The 18,950-nt window shown below is 44.1% G+C and overlaps 1 protein-coding gene across 2 annotated transcripts in view; it reads left to right on the top strand.

Annotated features, from left to right (window-relative positions):
• The first annotated feature begins 2,316 nt into the window (after positions 1-2,316).
• Positions 2,317-18,950, top strand: part of S1P (membrane-bound transcription factor site-1 protease) — a 59,970-nt gene continuing 43,336 nt past the window's right edge. The window contains exons 1-9 of one of the 2 annotated variants that reach the window (XM_055062668.2): positions 2,317-2,531; positions 2,819-3,121; positions 6,873-7,024; positions 7,378-7,486; positions 7,685-7,764; positions 12,869-12,986; positions 13,727-13,837; positions 13,951-14,060; positions 14,399-14,515. In XM_055062668.2, coding sequence (XP_054918643.2) covers positions 2,929-3,121; positions 6,873-7,024; positions 7,378-7,486; positions 7,685-7,764; positions 12,869-12,986; positions 13,727-13,837; positions 13,951-14,060; positions 14,399-14,515 — 990 coding nt within the window. In that variant the 5' untranslated portion in view covers positions 2,317-2,531; positions 2,819-2,928. The remainder of the gene's footprint in view (positions 2,532-2,818; positions 3,122-6,872; positions 7,025-7,377; positions 7,487-7,684; positions 7,765-12,868; positions 12,987-13,726; positions 13,838-13,950; positions 14,061-14,398; positions 14,516-18,950) is intronic. The other variant, XM_050195341.3, reaches the window with a different exon arrangement.

The following is an 18,950-nucleotide window of genomic DNA, read 5'->3' as shown; positions in this document are numbered from 1 at the left end:
CAATTCTTACACTCTCTCTGTTAAGGTACTCAATCATTTGTTTTAACTCGTCTGCATTGTTGCTGTTGCTGAATAGAACGATGTCATCGGCAAAGCGAAGGTTACTGAGATATTTGCCGTCGATCTGTACTCCTAAGCCTTCCCAGTTTAATAGCGTGAATACTTCTTCCAAGCACGCAGTGAATAGCATTGTAGAGATTGTGTGTCCCTCACTGACCCCTTTCTTTATAGGTATCTTCCTGCTTTTCTTGTGTAGATTTGAGGTAGCTGTAGAACCTCTGTAGATATTTTCCAAGGTATTTACGTAAGCTTTCTGTACTCCTTGATTACGTAATGCCGCTATGACTGTTGGTATATCTACTGAATCAAATGCTTTTTCGTAATCTATGAAAGCCATATAGAGAGGCGTATTATACTCAGCGGATTTCTCGATTACCTGATGAATAGCATGGATGTGATCCATTGTAGAGTATCCCTTCCTGAAGCCAGCCTGTTCCCTTGGTTGACTAAAGTCCAGTGTTGCCCTCATTCTGTTGGAGATTATTTTGGTAAATATTTTATATAATACCGGGAGTAAGCTAATGGACCTATAATTTTTCAATCCTTTAACGTCTCCCTTTTTGTGGATTAGTATAATGTTTGCATTCTTCCAGTTTTATGGGACCCTTGCAGTCGATAGACACTTCGTATAAAGCGCCGCCAGTTTTCCAAGCATGATGTCTCCTCCGTCTTTGATTAAATCGACCGTTGTTCCATCTTCTCCTGCCGCTTTTCCTCGTTTCATGTCTTGCAAGGCCCTCGACGCCGTAATTGCCAATTGCTTGTTCCCCAGCCCGCTTTTTCCCCACTTTTCCGTTGAAGTCGCCCATTAATATAGTATACTGAGTTTGCACTTTTCTCATCGCTAATTCAACATCTTCATAAAACTGATCTACTTCCTCATCATCGTGACTGGATGTTGGAGCGTAGGCTTGTGCTACCTTTAATTTATACTTCTTATTAAGCTTGATTACGACTACAGCTACCCTCTCATTATAGCTGTAGAATTCGTCAATGTTGCCCGTTATGTCCTTATGGATTAGGAATCCTACCCCGTATTGCTTCTTACCTATAGGAGACCTGAATAGCAGAGGACATGTCCGTTATTCAGCATTGTATAAGCTTCACCAGTTCTTCTAATCTCACTAAGGCTAATGATATCCCAAACAATGTCTGCAGGAAAATCGTCTCTATAAATATGTAGCAAGAGTGGCAGACATTTTGCGATTCACTGCCGTGCAGGGAATCGGGTGCAAGGGGCCATTGGGGGGGGGGGGGGGGGGGGGGGTCATATACGTCTGAAAACACCCCTCTTTCCGTCGGTTCGGCTACACCCGGGGGGGGGGGGGGGGGGGGGGGGGCAGGAGACCTATGGGCCGCGGGTGCCAGATGACCTAGCTACGCCACTGCGTATACGCCTGCACTAGTACGCCGGTATAATATGATGCCCCATCGTATCTCTGCGACGCTTTCGTGGGAAAATTGTGTAGCACGGGCGTAGGACCGATATATACCGGTATCAGAACACCCGCTTCACAATCGAATAAATCCTGACTGTGTTTTGTCTTGTACTGTACATCACAGTGCAGGCATTGGCATCTGTGGTTGTGACGAAACTTTCCTCTGTCCTTGCTGTACTGTAGGGCCAAATGTGACACTGACTGAAATGCCTATTGCGTACTCTATTTTTGCAGTTCTGTCCTTTCTTCTATTTGTTTTTGTTATTTTTCCCCCATTTCCAACGTTAATTAGAATCACCAGCCGGCGCCAAGGGTGTATTACTCTTTTATTTATTTATTTATTTATTTATTTATTTATTTATTTATTTGTAATGTGGCGCATCCTTAGCAAAGTTTGAATTGATATGCGCATTAATTGCTTGTGGTGTTAGTTCTCTCTCCTGTTGTGAATTACTCTTTTGAAGTTATATTTTGATCTAGTTAACTGATGTTATTTTCTTGTTGCTGGGTGCCTGTTTTTTTTATTTATTTAATACTGTTTTTTATGTATGTGCTGTACTATGTATTATATAAATTTTCATTTGCTTAGCAGAAGCACTGCTGCGTAAATATGCTAAAATTTAATTGATATCTTCCTGCGACTATTCACAGTGATGTGTTTAGAAGGCCTTCAGTCCAGTTAAACATAGTCAAAACACAACGCGAAAGTTCCCTGCCCCCCGAAGGAACTCACTTGTTGTGGGTGCCCCCCTCCCCAGTCAAAAAATCTTGGCGCCGCCCCTGATTTCACAGTTACCTTTTGGCAACTATGGGCAAGTAAGAGTCATCTTTAAAAATGGCCGCTTCGTTGCGCTACGTACCGTACGTACGGCTGTGCGAAGTCGTCCAATTAGAGTAGCTGTAGGAGCACACGAGTGATGTGATTTCTGGTACCGCAATGCGTGACATAACGCCAGAGGTTTGCAAGGGACGGTGGAAACTTTTTATTTTACTTCACAGGGGATCGGCAGCCGATCACCAAACATGGATCAGGTACTTTGGTCTCTACCACACTACCGACTTGCTGTATTCGGTGCTGTTTCTTTGGCTGTATGTAGTACTAACACAGTACAACTGTTACTTGCATTGTACCAACCTGTAGGAAGCACCCAGAAAGATTCTAGACTGCAAACACATCGGTTAAATCTTAGTGACCTAATATACGGCTTAATTTCAGTGTGGAAGAAGTGTGTTCTGTCGTTCTGCTGGTTAGTGCCAGTCGTGTTTACATAATTGTATTAAAGACCATGCGTTCACATTTTCTTTTTGTTCATTTTCAGTTCTCACAGTGCACGTGCCTGGATGGCGTTATTGCGGTAACTGAATATGCGTGTTGCCATTGAATTGAGCACTTGCAAAAAACGCCGTTTGCGTTCATCGCTGCGTCACCATGAAACTAAGGGCGCGCTGGAAGCGCAGGAGAAGTCCTCTTTTTCTCTCCTGGTTGCCCGTCCTCTGGTTATTATGCGCTCCGACCGGAGCCAGGAGCGGTTTGAAAGCTCAACTGACGGAGTCTGTGTGCAATACTAGCCATCCTGAGCAAAGAGTTTTGCTACAATACTCCACTTCAGTTGTGCGAAACGGTACGCATTTGTTCGTTCCCCGCCTCCTTGAAACGATTGCCTGCTAAGTCGCGCAGCTTGTCAAACACCAATCGAGGGAACAAGCTACATGTGGCAGAGGAAACTGGAAGAGAAAATATCGTAATGTGGATATTTTTATCGTTAATAGACTGGAGTGTTTTTCAACTGCAACATCATGTGTGATTTGATATTCTATCGTCACCTTTATTACGTTTTCCTTCTGAAAATCAAAATATCAAGCTTTCCTGCTAGTTGTAGAATGTTATAAAACGTCGATGAATGTGTATTGGGTTGAAACAGCTTTTGTTGTTTCCAAACAGTTTACAAAGTGCAGCTACCTTGAAAACTGTTTGGTGCCACAGTGAGAAAAGTTAATCGAATTCTTCAAATTTTCTACATGGGTTTATGCATGTAGAACTATAAAGAGTGTGAATGGTTCTATGTATTAAAATGTTTAGTTTTCAGCTATGTTAAACTCTACTACATATAGCATGTTGTATAGTTGTTTTTTTTTTTCTATGTGTAGAAACGCACGCAAAAAAATCACGAATTTGGATGCGAGTTGTTTTGTACATCTTGTAGTTACTCTGCCTTTGGGCTCTTCAAGTCTAGTCAGGGTGAAAAATATTGTGCCATGTATGTTGCGAATTCATGCACAGTTACTAAAGTAGTTTATGTAGTAGTTCTGATGTTCTTAAATGTCTCTTAGTTACTTTTATCACATTCAAAAGGCTCTGTACCAGCAATATTTTCATTCTAGTTGTGTTGAGAAAAGCACGTCCAATTCTTATTCATTAGTGAAAATCTTCCATATAGCACCGTAGAAAAGGTAGTCTTCAGTACACTTATTTTGTCATAGGGTTGCAGGAAATAAAAACTACAATGTTAAAATTAGTTAAAGGGACTGACAACCAATTTTTATGGTACCCATCTTTTTTAGTGCAATGGAATGCTTATCATGCAGTGGTAATGCAGAAAATGCCGTGGAACATTTTTTATCAGAAATTTTCTATCTGCAGTAAGGATGTTGTTGTTCACTAAAAGCATGCTGGAAACAGTGATAGATGAGCATGATAGTGATTATGCACCAGCATTCTTGGGAGACAGACAACAAGTGTTGTCGTAGCTATGAAAAGGTATGTTGTTTATCAAGCCGATGCTCCTGCAATTGATATTTTCCGACGTCTTAAATTATATCTATGTGTTAAAGTACTTTTACAATAATAGCTACATGCTTTCTTGACTTCCTGTCCTGTCCTGATTTCCTGTCCAACAGCTTCTGTCTAGTGGCTATGGTGTTGGGTGCTAAGCACGAGGTCGCGGGATCAAATCCCAGCCATGGCGGCCGCATTTTGATGGGGGCGAAATGCGAAAACACCCGTTTACTTAGATTTAGGTGCACATGAAAGAACGTCGGGTGGTCTAAATTTCCGAAGTCCCACACTATGGCGTGCCTCATAATCAGATCATGGTTTTGGCATGTAAAACTCCAGAATTTAATTTTAATGTAATATTTAACAGCTGTGGTCAATAACAAATCAAGGGTGTTTTTTAGCCAAGCCAAGTTCTCTAAAACAAAACGACGCTTTCACATGTGATACGTAGTTCAGTATGTTGCCATAGCCACGCGTGCACTTTTGATTTCTGAGGTATGCATGTCATCTCTCGAAAACCTGACCGAGCTGGAACAAAGGATTTTAGCTCACATGTATGCTCAGAATTTCATGCGCGATCAACAGCAATTATGTGCACCGCTATGCATTGAGGGACGCGAGTGCCACTTGTTAGCGTGGACTTTATGTACTTTGTAATATGCATAGAATAAAGCACAGAAACCAGATAATATACAAACTACAATTTTAAGAAATAAGTGTTCGGTACTTAATAACAGCCGACTTGCATAAGCAATGTCATATGCTACATACGAAGTACCAAGGCTTCACCGACAGTTTGCACCTCTTATTGGTTTTTGAGACTTTGTTTGCCAATTTAAAGTTGTAATTGCTACTTAAATCACAAACAGCGTGCTCTATTTTGTCACTATCATAGTCATTTCATTTCCATCAACTTCTCGCAATACACTCTGGTGACTTGTCACTCTCTTTAATGATGTGTTGATTGTCAATGTTGATTTGAAAATATTGGTCATCTCAAAGAAGCAATTTTATTTCTTAATGGAACTGTCTACTGTTCAGAACATATCTTCAGATTGTGGTAGAAATAAAAATATTGTGTGTCACATTGACAGAAACGAGAATGCTTTTGTTTTATGAACAAGGAATTATATATTTAATTTGGCTCTGAAAGTGGTACAAAACTTGCATGAGGCATCATTCAACGGTGAATCAGTATAAACCAAACTGTTTACTGTCACGCAAGCTATAAGATTGACATATTGCTTAAAATTTTATTTTATGTGTTCCTATTTTTTGTTTGCATCATAGAGTAATTTCTCTATTTCCTGTTAGTATGTGCTTAAAAGGGGTGCTGCCTTCGTGCAGACAAATGGAGTCGTGCATCAGTGGGTCCTCAAGTGTGCAGTTTTGACATGGGGACCAGTGCGAGTTGCATTGTGGGATGGGGGCAAAAATCACCCGTCATATTCAGGATGTCAAAAATGCTTTGCGCTTTTTAAGCTGTGCTGGCGTCATCACAACGCAAGTGTAGACATTCCGTACCACAATGTTCCTGCTAGACCATCGCACAAAAGACTTGGATTTCAGCAGAGCACCAACAGAATGACACAGGCTACACAGACTGTGCCTGCAGGAAACATGTGAGGTATTAGGTGACTTAAGAAGGAAAAAAGACATTCAATCAATTATGTACTGAGGATGGCTATTTGTGTCATAATTTCTGTGTTTAACACAAAGTAATCATTCCTGCAAGACCCTATGCGCTTCCAATTTCTCACATTTACTCGCATGACATTGTCATTGCATTCAGTAATCAGTGTTGCTAGCATCCATGCACAGTTCTAACAAAAGACTATGCAGATCCAAAAAGTCTATTTTAAAAGTTTTGACTTGCTTTTCAAAAAAAAAACCCCACTGCATGTCTAGACACTTCAAATGGTTTGCTGTCTATTGCACTATAATATAGGAGGTCCTTGAAAAACGGTAGACAGTCCTTTTAAGTGTTTCTGTGGAAAAAGAAAAGCAAACTAAGGAGGGTATCAGTTTTAGTGCTAAAGTAATTAACGGCATCTTGGGTAACATGCCAAACATCAACATGCTTAAATTATTTGGATAAAGATAAGATGTTTAAATATTTTGATGAGATAGAAGGGTAACTGAGGGGCTCAATCTTTATTATACACAACCACATGAAGGCAACAGACAATGAAGCCAAGGAAAGCATAAGAGAAGTAACCTGGGGTTTTAATTGTTGTGTAAAAACAATAATGTAAAGGGAAATGAAACTGGACAAAAAACATCTTGCTGCCAAACCCACATATTCCGTATTACACATACAATACTCTACCATTTGAGCTACAGCGACTGCTTCTCTCCCATCCACTTTCTCGGGTCTTTGCGCATGTGTACTAGGTCTAACCTTGGAAGTGTTAGCCAGTGATATAAAGTTTCTTAAGGGTAATATGGGCCTCTTTCATATATGTTTGCATTGTATTGGAGGAACAGTGGATTCATTTGCAGTGATCTCAGTGCAGCAATAGGTTTCTTAATTAGGCTCTCTAGTACAGCTGTGTATAGTCTGTATCATTGTTTCTATATCAGGCCTTTTATTACAGAGTATATAATCACATTCAAGCACTATTACCGGACAAATGCACGAGACAAATTCATCAAAGCAGCCCTCAGAGGCTCAGGAATCGATAACTGGGAGCGGTTGCCCCGCCAAAATGCAGCCACTGACTATCCCAGTGACTTCGAACTTATAAGGGTATGTGAGAGAGAAAAAAAGAAAAGATGGATGCATCTTTTTTTTTTATCCTTTTTTTACGCCTTGTGAAATGTGCTGTGAAGTAACTATAAATGAGGCACTTCCTTCACACTGTTAATGCAAAACTACTTTTACGTGCTGATGGAAAAGTGCATTGTTCATCCCATGCCTGAGCAGTTCCTTATGTCGAAAGGTTGCAAAACCATTGTAACTACTAAACTCCCAGTACATTTGGCTAATTCTTATTGGTATTAGTTTTGGTACTATTCCAGTAATTTTATCCTTACTGTCAGTGTGGCACCACAGTTTGGGTATTCTGGAGTAACAACTCTGCTGCTCTGACCTGCCCTTAGCTACTTGAAGGAACTGTTGAAGAGGGACTGACAGCTCTTCAGGACCACCCGCTGGTCAAATATGTTACTCCACAAAGAAGTGTGACTCGTACGCTAAAGTTTCTAAATGGTAAGTAACTCTTTTGCCCTGCCTCTACAAGCTGCGATGAAAATTCGCAGTGTGTTGTCAAGTTTCAGCTGCTGTGCGACTCTTTCCCTATTCTTGAACTTCCTTGACTTTCTTGTGGAGCTTTAATTATGATGTAATTGACTGCCCGGTCATAGGCAAATATTCCTATGCTCTGACATGCTGCTTTTTACTCCATAGCCTCTGATGAAGAACGATGCAGGGACGTTTCTTGTTGGCACTCGTCACGTTCATTCTCAAGACGAAACAGCCTTGCATGGGTATGTCGCGAGTGCTCCTTAATTTTAGAAGACTTGCATGAATAGAAAGTTACAAAAGCAGGGATTACAGGGATGCAGTTGTGATTGCTTCTAAAACCTGTGCATGTCAAGTATTCTGTTTTCAGGTGAACAGTGTACCATTTCAGTGTGTAGCTGTTACTACATAGTATACCACTGAGTAAACAAAAATTGAGATAAGAAACAACATTTTCGGTTTTTGTGTGACTTGAATAAATTGGAACAAAAAGGTGCAGTTGTCAAATTCACTAATGTTAAGTACCTGTAGTACCCTGGTCCATGTAGATGTGTGTTTCAGATTGTGTGTTTTTATTTTTATTTTTTCATAAATGTAGTATTAAAGCCAAGTTTGATAGCCTTCAAATACTCATTGTATTCTGGTACACACTTATCTGTGCTCTCAGTAGTGTATGTCTCTGCTGTCTGCTTAAACGAGCCTTCTAAGCTTGAAGTGAATGTGATGGATAGTAATTGCAATTCAACAGAAATGTGGTTGAGCACTGAGTTGTCTTGGACTATAGGCCTACTAGAACTAGGAAATCAAAAGGAAATGCAGTGTTTGATGCCTTTTTTTTTTGCAACATCTCCTTGAAAAATAAAAATGCAGCTTAATGCCAGTGTTCTCTCCATTAACGGATTTTATGTTACTCAACATTGTTTTAGTAAGGAAAAAAAATACATTTAAGCTTTTATGTCATAGTTTTGGTCCCTGGAATTGAAATGTAATTTGAATTGCACATGTTCTATTGGCACTTAATATTTGGCACTACTACTTTTCCTAGTCAGTCTGTTTAGTGTCTTGACTCGCATGCCAAAAAGAAACTTTTTCATGAGCACTCCTACAAATTAGGTGCAGAAACAATACAAATCACTGAAGAGTTGAATGGACAGAAATGGCTTTATTTGCTGTTTGTGACATCTCAGAAATTAGAGGTTAAAGTCACATGGTATCGCAAACAGCCTACATGTGAATGTATAGTGTGAAGTTTAAACATGGACGAGACAAGTTACAAGGACAAGTGCTGTCTTTGTCACTTGTCCACATATAACTGTCAGGCTGGACACTCACGATAATGGATCACCAACTTGCCCAATCAGCCACCCTGCTCACATGTACATCATTCAGCCTGGGGTAACATGACCGGAAGCTAGGCATCTGCTGCCATGTCGGCCACACTTTCCTCCTTCACTCTGAGCTTCTTAGCATTTGACATGGGATAAGCCTGATCCTCTTGTGTCGCTTCACTATGAAGAGACCTTATTTTCTGGAAGCACGAAGTGGCCCACTCTCTTTCTCGCCCCTGTTATTTCATCAAGTGTTCAGCTTTCGACACAGCCATGGTGTAGCCTGCAATTACTGCACGAGGCTGACTGAGGTGCGCATCTGCAGTTAGCAATACCACGTGATTACCACCTCTGATTTTTGTGAAGTCACAGAGAATACTGCCGGGTACTTACAGCTGATCGACATTCCACCTGAGCCAGTCTTTCGCGTGGGTTTGGATCTCCTTAGCCCTTTCCCCCGAGTCCAGCTCCAGCAACAGGTGGATCGCTGTCACTACTGATTACGCAACACGCTAGGCCATCACTTGGGCACCTCCCACGAGCTGCGCAACCGACGTCACAGATTTCCTACTCCAGGATGCCATTTTAGTACATGGCGCCCCGTGGCAGCTCCTTACCGACCGTGGTCACACTTTCCTCTCCCAAGTCATCGCTGATATCGTACACTCATGTCTACCAATCACAAACTGGCTACCTCCTATCATTCCCAAACCAACTGAGCGACTTAATTGGCCCATTAGTGACATGCTATCGGAATATGTTTCACCAGACCCTAAGGACTGGGATGTGGCACTGCCTTATGTCACGTTCGCCTATAATTCATCATGCCACGATCACGGCTGTAAGTGCTCTTCAAGCCTAGGGCATGCTCCACTTGGTTTGTGTATGGGAATGGTGGTCACTTAAAAAAAAAAATGATATAATTATTTGTTGTGCTCTCTAGGAATCAAAGCTTCATATTGCGAATAATTGGTTGACAGCTATCCTCTGAAGAAAAAAATGGAGACAAAAGTATCGAGTCAGTACTGCTTTGAGATTGAGCTGTTGCTGCCACACATTTTTCTGTAGGGGTCACACGTAGTTTCTTAAAATTTTAACTGGATATTTAGGCTGTGGCCTCTTAAGTAAATCAGCATCGGCTTTGAAAAGAGTTATGCATGCTGGTGTATGCAGTGACCATGAGGAGCCCTTCTGTTAGCTTCAATTGCTGTCTTATTTGACATTGCTGGCACATAAGGGGAGCACCGACAGCAGCTGTAGTTTAGTTTATTGTGATAGGGCACTGTTCAAAGGTGAAGTTATTTTTGGTTATGGGCTTAGACGTTGTGCCATGCGTAAAATTGTGCGATAAAAAATCTACTGAATTTCTCACATCATAAGTGAATGGAATACTTCAGGTGGCATAGGAGTGATGAAAGCTTACTGCACAAATGTACGCAGGAAGCATGAAATATTTGGGTGCATGGCATGCGCTATGGGATCTTACGGCAATATTGTAGCTACAGGCACCGTCTACAGAAAACGGTATGGGAGTCTTGCGCTGGAGTTTGAGGTATAGTAGCGGCGCCTGGTGGCGGCGCGGGAAACGACAACTGGGTCGTACCAGCTTGGGTCGTATTGAGCCCTGGCTGTGGCGAAGCACGTTTCTAGGCCCAGTTTTGCGTCGATTCGCACTTTTTTCTGCCCTGTTGCGAGTGCGAAAAGGCTCGTCACTTCTCACAGACCATGCCGACCACGCTGCGAGCTTGCCGCAGCCTATAGTTTAACGAAAACGGACTCTCCGTGTGCCGTGGGACGTAATGCTGGGAGCAGAAGGAATCGGTCCGGAGAGACCTAGCCCAGCCACGAAAAGGCGTCACCGTCATTACTTCTGCGTTGTGGGCTGCCATGAACAAGAAGGCCTGAATCCCAACATCATATTCTACCGTTTTCCTTCAAGGCCTCGCGAAGTGGAGTTTACGGGCGCGCTGCATAGCTGCAGTTCGTCGCGCTGAGTAAGCGAAACTTCGCGCCATGCTGACTGTTTCGCCTGTCTTGAAGCTTGCTTGATTATCTGCGTTCTAAATTTCGGTCTTTTGCACCTACAGTCCCGACAGCAGACCGACATAGCAGCAGGCATGGCTGGTAATTCACGATTCTAGACCCGGCCACAGCGACAATTAACAATTCGACCGATGCGAAGTGGTGAAGTGACCAGGTGTGTGCAAATGACCACAAATGGCCGGGCTGATTCGGTGACAATTCACTACCCCACTACGAGCAGCACAGGTTAGACAGTTAAATGTGCTCATACTTGACCTCAAGCCAGCATGTTGAGGCAGCGCAGCAATGTAGTATTGATTACAGCAGATCGATGTTCGAGCGCTGTCATTAAAAGTTGCATCAAGCGAGCAGCGCACGAGCTCGCGCTGCAGCGCGATTCGCACGTATACGTGCGAGCTCATATGCATTGCATCAGTTATTTATCAATTGCTAAAGGGACAGATGGCCGCTACCACAGTGCAGGTATAACTACTTGTCTGGCAGCATGCAGTCAACAAAGATTGCGGAAGGCCTGCCGTTTCGCGGCATGTCGAAAGACCGCTGCCGTCGCGGCGCGTACGATCGTGCGCTCGAGCAGTTCGTACATCGCAGCGCGTACCGTCGTGTGCTCGAGCAGTTCCGTACACGTGATGTCTGCTTATCGCTGCTGTGGATTCATTTATAGCAAGCAATTCCTCGCGTTTGTGCGCCTGAATCGGGCAGCGTGCAAACCTTACGTGAAGTTCCACTTCGTACGCGACTCGCTTCACTTGCGATTGACATCGCGCTAAAACTTCGCCGCTTAATTCTTAAACGGCGTACACGTATTCGGCACTGCATAATTTCTTGCCTTTACGCAGCGTGCCACCCCTGAAAAAAATCTTTGGCGCCCGATATTCGCTGCAGGCCGTGATAAAACACAACCGAAAGTGGCGGGTCCATATTGTAAACGTGCTTTCCGAAGCAGACGACAGAGCTTGGTACGACCCATTTTTGGACGGAGGGCGCTTTTTAGCACCTTTTCGCAGCGCCCTCTGGGCAATGCAAGAGCCCCATAGGCTTTCATGCTGCACACATATTCTCGGGTGCATCGTGCTAGGATAAGTCATGAGGCACCAGGATATCAACTTTGTGATGACACCCGTGCTTCAAGTCAGTCAGCTTCCCACTAACTAAATGTCAAATGTAAAAGCAATGAACAGAAAAGAGGAGGAGTTCGATGTACTGTATGATTTGCCTTCATGCATACACCAATGCTGCGCAAAGATGGTGATTGCGTGCCATGTGTCCTTGGCTGATGAGGAGCATACTTATAGAGGGTGGCGTGGCCAGTGCTTCAATAATTCTTGAAAGATTTTTTCATATGAAGTTTTTAGGCCAAACTTAAGGGATGCAGCCCTTACATGGGCGTTGCCCTTAGACAAGTATAGAGACAAGAGGTGTACACTTGAAATTAATCTCCAGGATGACACCAGTTTTGAGATATTTCCCAGAGTGTGGGACAAAATACATTAGCATACCAGTTACTTTTGTGCTTCAGTGCATAAATGAGCATTTTGTTAAAAAAGTAAATAGAACAACAGTGCATTTTTAGGGCACGTTTGATGGCACATATCTCCAAACTGGTGTCGTTCTCGAAACTCATTCTAAGTGAATACACCTTGCAAACAATTAGTGAACGTTTTTATTTAGTTTAATATGTGTTTTGATTTCTCATGCAAGTAATGTCTGCCTCTCTGAATAATCCAGCTCAAGGACTAGAGTTATGTTACCTTCAAACCGGCAATTATTAAATATTCCGCAAAACTTTAAAAGGATCACTCTGTATATATAGTATGCCATTAAATGAATTCCAGCTGTAGTGCACGCCATTGTTTTTATTGCCATATGTGCTGCAGCTCTAGAGGTCATAAAGTTAGTAATTGTTGCCCCCTACTTTCTCTTATTTTCCAAGTATGTGGACATGTACACTGGTACTTTTTGTTTACTTCATACGCAGGACAGTGCCTTTGCACATGAACCAGAGCGTAGCCCACAACGCAAGCTTATGCGTGTTATTCCTAGGCAAATCACAAAGGCACTACAAGCTGATGTACTCTGGAATCTTGGAATTAGAGGTATGTAGTTTGTGTACAAAAGCAGATCATACTTGCAGAATTTGCGTGTTGGACGTGTAGAAGTTTTCATCAACACTGCTTAGCTTAGTGATGTTCTGATAGGGGTCATTCAGCTTGCTTGTATACGATACAATACCATACAATACAATCTTTATTGTGCATAAAGGAAAACAAAATACAGATAGAAGGTCCTGCTGAAGCCTCAGAGGGCTTGACTAGCACTGCCTGAGAGTCAGGTCACAGAAAATCGCATGTGGTTATTAGCGGAGTTAGCTATTAGTGGGTCAGAATGTGATTTGAGGAAGCTATACGAAATGTTCTTCTAAACTTCAAAAATCATGAGTAATTTCTGAATACCACGTCTTGTGCTTGCTTCTAACACAGACATTGGCAATTTATTAAATATGGCTGGAACATAGTATTGGGGCATTCTACAAATTATACAAGTCATATGCTTGTCTATTTAACTTTAAAATATACTTAAGTTTACTGCTTTCAATTGTTATGCTATGGCTGTGAATGTGGATCACGGCAAGCATGTTCTGTTCTTGGCGTTGGCAGAGAACATAAGATCATGTCCTGTGTTTGCACACCCTTGTTTCAGAAATGTCAACATAACTGTAAGCTGTGCTTCTTTGCATTGTATACAGGCTTGCTTGCCTGTTTAGTAACTCATAAATTTAATTTAATTTAATTAAAACTGTTCCTTGTTTTTGTTCTCTTTCTTTTCTTGTGCCAAGGTGCCAAGGTCAAGGTGGCAGTGTTTGACACTGGGCTACCAAAAAACCATCCTCATTTTAAGAAAGTGAAAGAGCGAACAAATTGGACAAATGAAAAGATGCTTGATGATGGTATGTCTTCAGTGGTTGCAATCGCAAAGGTTGCAATCGCAAATCTTGCCAAGTAATTGTGCATGATTATATGCAAGTGCATGGAAGAAATTTTCTCATTGGTTTACTTGCAGGTTTAGGCCATGGTACTTTTGTGGCTGGTGTGATTGCAAGCAGCCGTGACTGTCTTGGCTTTGCGCCCGAGTCAGAGCTGCATGTGTACCGTGTCTTCAACAAGGATCAGGTCAGTGCACTTTGTTGTATAGCTGCTTGCAGAGCAGAAGTTGAAAAGTCAATCCTCTTGTTTTTCATTATCATGATAGATGGCTGCCTGTCGCACTTTTTTTTTTATTCCAACGACATTGACTTCTGATGTCAGTGGCTTAAAAATTTCAACTTTATACTTTTACAGAGAAGTCATTAACTGACTTGTTTGTTGAAAAGCCACCGATTGCACCTATTGAGTCAGTTTGTGAAAATACGTATTCAGACTGAGTACAGTTTTGGTGCAGGTCTGTTGTGTCATTTTGATCAGATTCATTTGCATTTTCTCATGCATTACCCACCTTTGATAATTTGCAGCTGTCCTACACATCCTGGTTTTTGGATGCATTCAATTATGCCATTCTGAAAAAAATCAATGTGCTTAATCTGAGCATTGGTGGGCCTGACTTCATGGATCATCCTTTTGTGGACAAGGTGATTGTTCTTTTCGTAGTTCCTGTTGTTGACCCTTACGTTTATTAACCTCAATTCATTCTGGCATGCTCACATTATTGTAAGATTATGTGCAAGCTCTGTTAACTTTCGCAGAAGTGTATTGTCACGGGTATAAAACTATTTATGCAGTGTATTTAAAAGAGATACATAAACAGCAGCTGAGAATCCCGAAAGGCTGCTACCGCTTCATCGTCTTCGCCGTCGTCCACATTGTCCTCTTTTCCCACCTTAACACGACCCCCGGCAGAAAAAGCACTGTCCCGGTGCTTCAGACGGGGCCATCGGTAAGGGCATAGTAAGGCTTAAGCTGAGAGACGTATAAGGTGATGTGGAACCGGGTGGCATGACGGAGGTCACAGGGATTATCTCGTGACATTGGTCACTTGACATAGAACATGGTAAGGGCCTTTGTAACACCGAAGGAGTTTCTAGGAGAGCCCCACTCTGCGGCAAGGGGACCAAACTAGTACGAGAGAGCGTGGTGAAAAGTGGGTGTCACGATGACGCTGATTGTAAGCGTGCCGTTGAGGTTCCTGTGATTTCAACAAACGAGTACGGGCAAGCTGGCGTGCATGGTCAGCGTGGACAATGGCATCACGGGCATGCTCGGTTCTCGAATCCTGCACTAAGGGGAGTGAAGCATCCAATGGTAATACAGGGTCACAATCGAAGAGCAAGTAAAAGGGGGAATACCCAGCAGTATCGTGACTTGATGAATTATAGGCGAACGTGACATAAGGCAGCGCCAGATCCCAGTCCTTGTGGTCGGGTGAAACGTATTTCGATAGCATGTCACTAATAGTCCAATTAAGTTGCTCAGTAAGGCCGTTGGTTTGGAAATGATAGGAGGTAGCCAGTTTGTGCTTGGTAGAACATGAGCGTAGGATATCGGCGATGACTTGGGAAACGGCGGCCACAGTCGGTAAGGAGCTGTCGCTGGGCGCCATTTACTAAAACAATACCCTGGAGTAGGAAATCTGTGACGTCGATTGCACAGGTCGTGGGAAGTGCCCGAGTGATGGCATAGCCCGTCGCATAATCAGTAGCAACAGCGATCGACCTGTAGCCGGAGCTGGACTCTAGGAAAGGGCCAAGGAGATCCAAACCCACGCAAAGGAATGGCTCAGGTGGAATGTCACTCAGCTGTAAGTACCCAGCAGGAAGCATTGCTGGCTTTTTCCAATGTTGACAGCGCTTGCCAGCAGCTACGTAGCACCGTACGAAGCATGTGAGGCTGGGCCAGTAGAAGCGGCGGCGCACGTGGTTGTATGTGCGAGCAACCCCAAGGTGTCCGGCAGTTGGGGCATCATGAAGCTCCTGAAGCACGGTTGAGCGGAGGTGTTGAGGAACAACAAAGCGAAGGGGAGGACCGTCAGTGTGAAAATTGCATCGGTACAATATCCTGTCGTTGAGGACGAACCACTGTAACGATGGATCAGTAGGAGCAGGTTCTATTCGGTCAACGAGGGTCCTCAAGGTAGCGTCATGGCGTTGCTCATTGGCCATGTCCAAAAGCTGGGAAATAGAAAGAACACATGCGGAAGCGTCTTTGTCGGCGTTGGCGGGCGTGGGTACAGGGTAACGGGAAAAGCAGTCGGCGTCCTTGTGTAGGCGACCAGACCTGTACACCACAGAATAGGAATACTCTTGTAGCCGCAAAGCCCATCGTCCCTTTTCAGGACGAAAGCCAACAGAGGGCCTGGTGTACCGTTACAATAGAAAAGGGCCTGCTGTAGAAATAGGGGCGGGATTTCGCTGCTACCCACGCAAGGGCCGAATATTCGCACTTGGTAATAGAGTAATTCCGCTCCGCAGGTGACAAAAGATGGCTAGCATTCACGGTGACACGTTCATGGCCATGTTGTACTTGTGCCAAGACGGCACCGATTCCGTGGCCAGTGGCATCGGTGTGCACCTCCGTAGGGGCTGAAGGAGCGAAGTGTCCCAGAATCAGTGGGGTGGTGAGCATGGTGGTAAGGCGAGAAAAGGCGGCAGTGGCCTGAGAGGCTCCCCATGAAAACAGCATACATTTCTTCAGGAGATCGGTTATAAGGCGTATGGTGGCAAAATCGTTAACAAAATGGCAGAAGTAAGAGCAAAGGCCCACGAAACTTTGGACATCTTTTGCAGACTGTGGAACAGGAAACTCCTTCATGGCACAAACTTTCTCCGGGTCCAGTAGGATGTCAGTCGCATTGACATATCCAAGGGCAGTAATCTCAGGGTAGCCGAAGTTACATTTCTTGGAGTTGAGCTGTAGACCGGCCTTGCAAAAAACAGCAAGTACAGCTGAAAGGCACTCAATGTGTATGCTGAATGTGGGCGAGAACACAATAACATCATCTAGGTAGCAGAGACAAGGCAACCACTTGAACCCTTGGAGTAGTGAGTCCATCATACGCTCAAAGGTAGCTGGAGTGTTGCATAGTCCAAAAAGCATAACCTTGAAGTGGTAAAGACCATCAGACATTATAAAGGCGGTCTTTTCACGATCGAGATCATCCACCGCATTTTGCCAATATTCAGACGGTAGGTCGATAGACGAAAAATACTGTGCCCCGTATAGGCAATCGAGGGCGTCATTGATACGAGGTAGTGGGTAGACGTCCTTCTTCGTCATGCGGTTGAGGTGGCGGTAATCGACGCAGAATCTCCATGCGCCCTCCTTCTCCTTGACCAGCACGACAGGTGACAACCAGGGACTTGAAGATGGCTCAGCGGTGTCTTTCTTGTTGATGTGATCTTGTCGACTTCTGTTTTGGTGATGTGGCACTCCGAAGCTGAAACTCGGTAGGGTCGCCGATAGATGGGTGGATTATTGCCTGTATGTATACAATGTTTGACAAGTGACGTCTGGCCTAAGGGTAGCTTGTTCAGGTCTAATATGTCTTTGCACAAAAGCAATAGACTGCACAGCTGTTCAGGTGTGAGATTCGGGGCGATCATTTTCGGAATGGTCGTTGTCGGTACAATTGGCAGACCGCTAAGGCCCACAGGAAGTGTTGACGGCAAAAGTCTCCACACAGCTAACATCTAAAGCAGTGATTGCAGCCAGGGTGATATCTTTAGACAGAATTTGCTTAGTGAGCCTGAAATTCACCACAGGAAGATACGTGCGCTTGTCCGTGACCCTCAGTATTGTATGCAAAACAGTAATGTTGTGGGGGAGAACGATGTCAGTTGTAGGAGCGGAGATGTAATCACCATTGGGAACTGGCGTAGAAGGCAACATTTCGATGTATGTTAACGCCTGTGGTGGAACGTGGACAAAATCAGTCTGTCTTAGGCGAATTTCTTGTGCTGTCGGAGGAACGTCCAGTAGAGGCAGGTTAAGACGCACAGTGCTTGAGGAACAATTGATGAGCACTGAATAGGCAGAGAGGAAGTCTAGGCCTAGTATGAGGTCATGGGGGCATTGGTCAAGCACAGTGAAAAGGACGACAGTATGGCGGCCGGGAGTGCTCACACATGCAGTACATATTCCGACCACGGTCACTGTGCTGCCGTCGGCGATTTGTACGAACCGAGTAACGCCAGGCATAACAATTTTCCTTAAATGGCGGCGAAGGCGGCTGGTCATAATTGATATGTGTGCTCTGGTATCTGTGAGTGCTGTGACGGGTGTGCCATCAACTTGAATGTCAAGAAGGTTATGTCTCATAAACAGTGTCAAAGGAGAATTTTGCAGTGAATCTGACATTGCAGCACCACTTCGAGGTGCCGCATTGTCTAGTTTTCCTGCTGGGACGGTCCTGGGTAGGTCGGCGTGGGCGAGCGGTGAAGCTGGGGCGGACATGACTGGCAATGTTGAGGCAAGGGCAAGCGAGCATAGCGGCGAGTCGAGGTAGTGGCATCAGAAGCGTCGGTAGAAGCGACAGGGTGAAGAACTTCGGGCTGAACTTGAATTTCAGAAGGTGTTTCGAGGATGGGACGGCCAACGGCTCTGGCAGTGATGGGAAACGTGACCGATTCGGCCGCAGCAGAAACAGATCGGTCTGTCGTCAGGTGTACGCCAGTCCGATGGATTCCTGGTGGTAGTGTAGGGATAACGGACACTGTGAGGTGGACTGCGATAGGACCGAGGCATAGGAGCAGGGCCAGTGTTAGGACGACTCAAGGAGCAGGTGCTGGGAAGGCCCATATTAGTGATTTCCTAGCGAACCAAGGACTGGATCAGCAATATCATCTCAGCAGTGGTGTTCCAAGATGTCTATTGAGAGGCAGGAAATGCTTCTTCGAGTTCGCAGCGTAGAATGCGGGTCACGTTTTCGCTTGGTGGTGGCAAGCTAGATTGGTCATTGGGGTTGGTACAAGAAGAGGTCCCTGTAGTATTTGGAAGCCGCGTAAACTGATTGTGTATACGGCGACACTTCACCTGCTCGAAACGGCGGCGTTCCTTCATGATGACCTCAAC

This window comes from Dermacentor andersoni, chromosome 1 (assembly GCF_023375885.2).
Source record: "Dermacentor andersoni chromosome 1, qqDerAnde1_hic_scaffold, whole genome shotgun sequence".
NCBI classification, from domain to species: domain Eukaryota; kingdom Metazoa; phylum Arthropoda; class Arachnida; order Ixodida; family Ixodidae; genus Dermacentor; species Dermacentor andersoni.
This window is presented reverse-complemented; position numbering and strand designations above follow the sequence as displayed.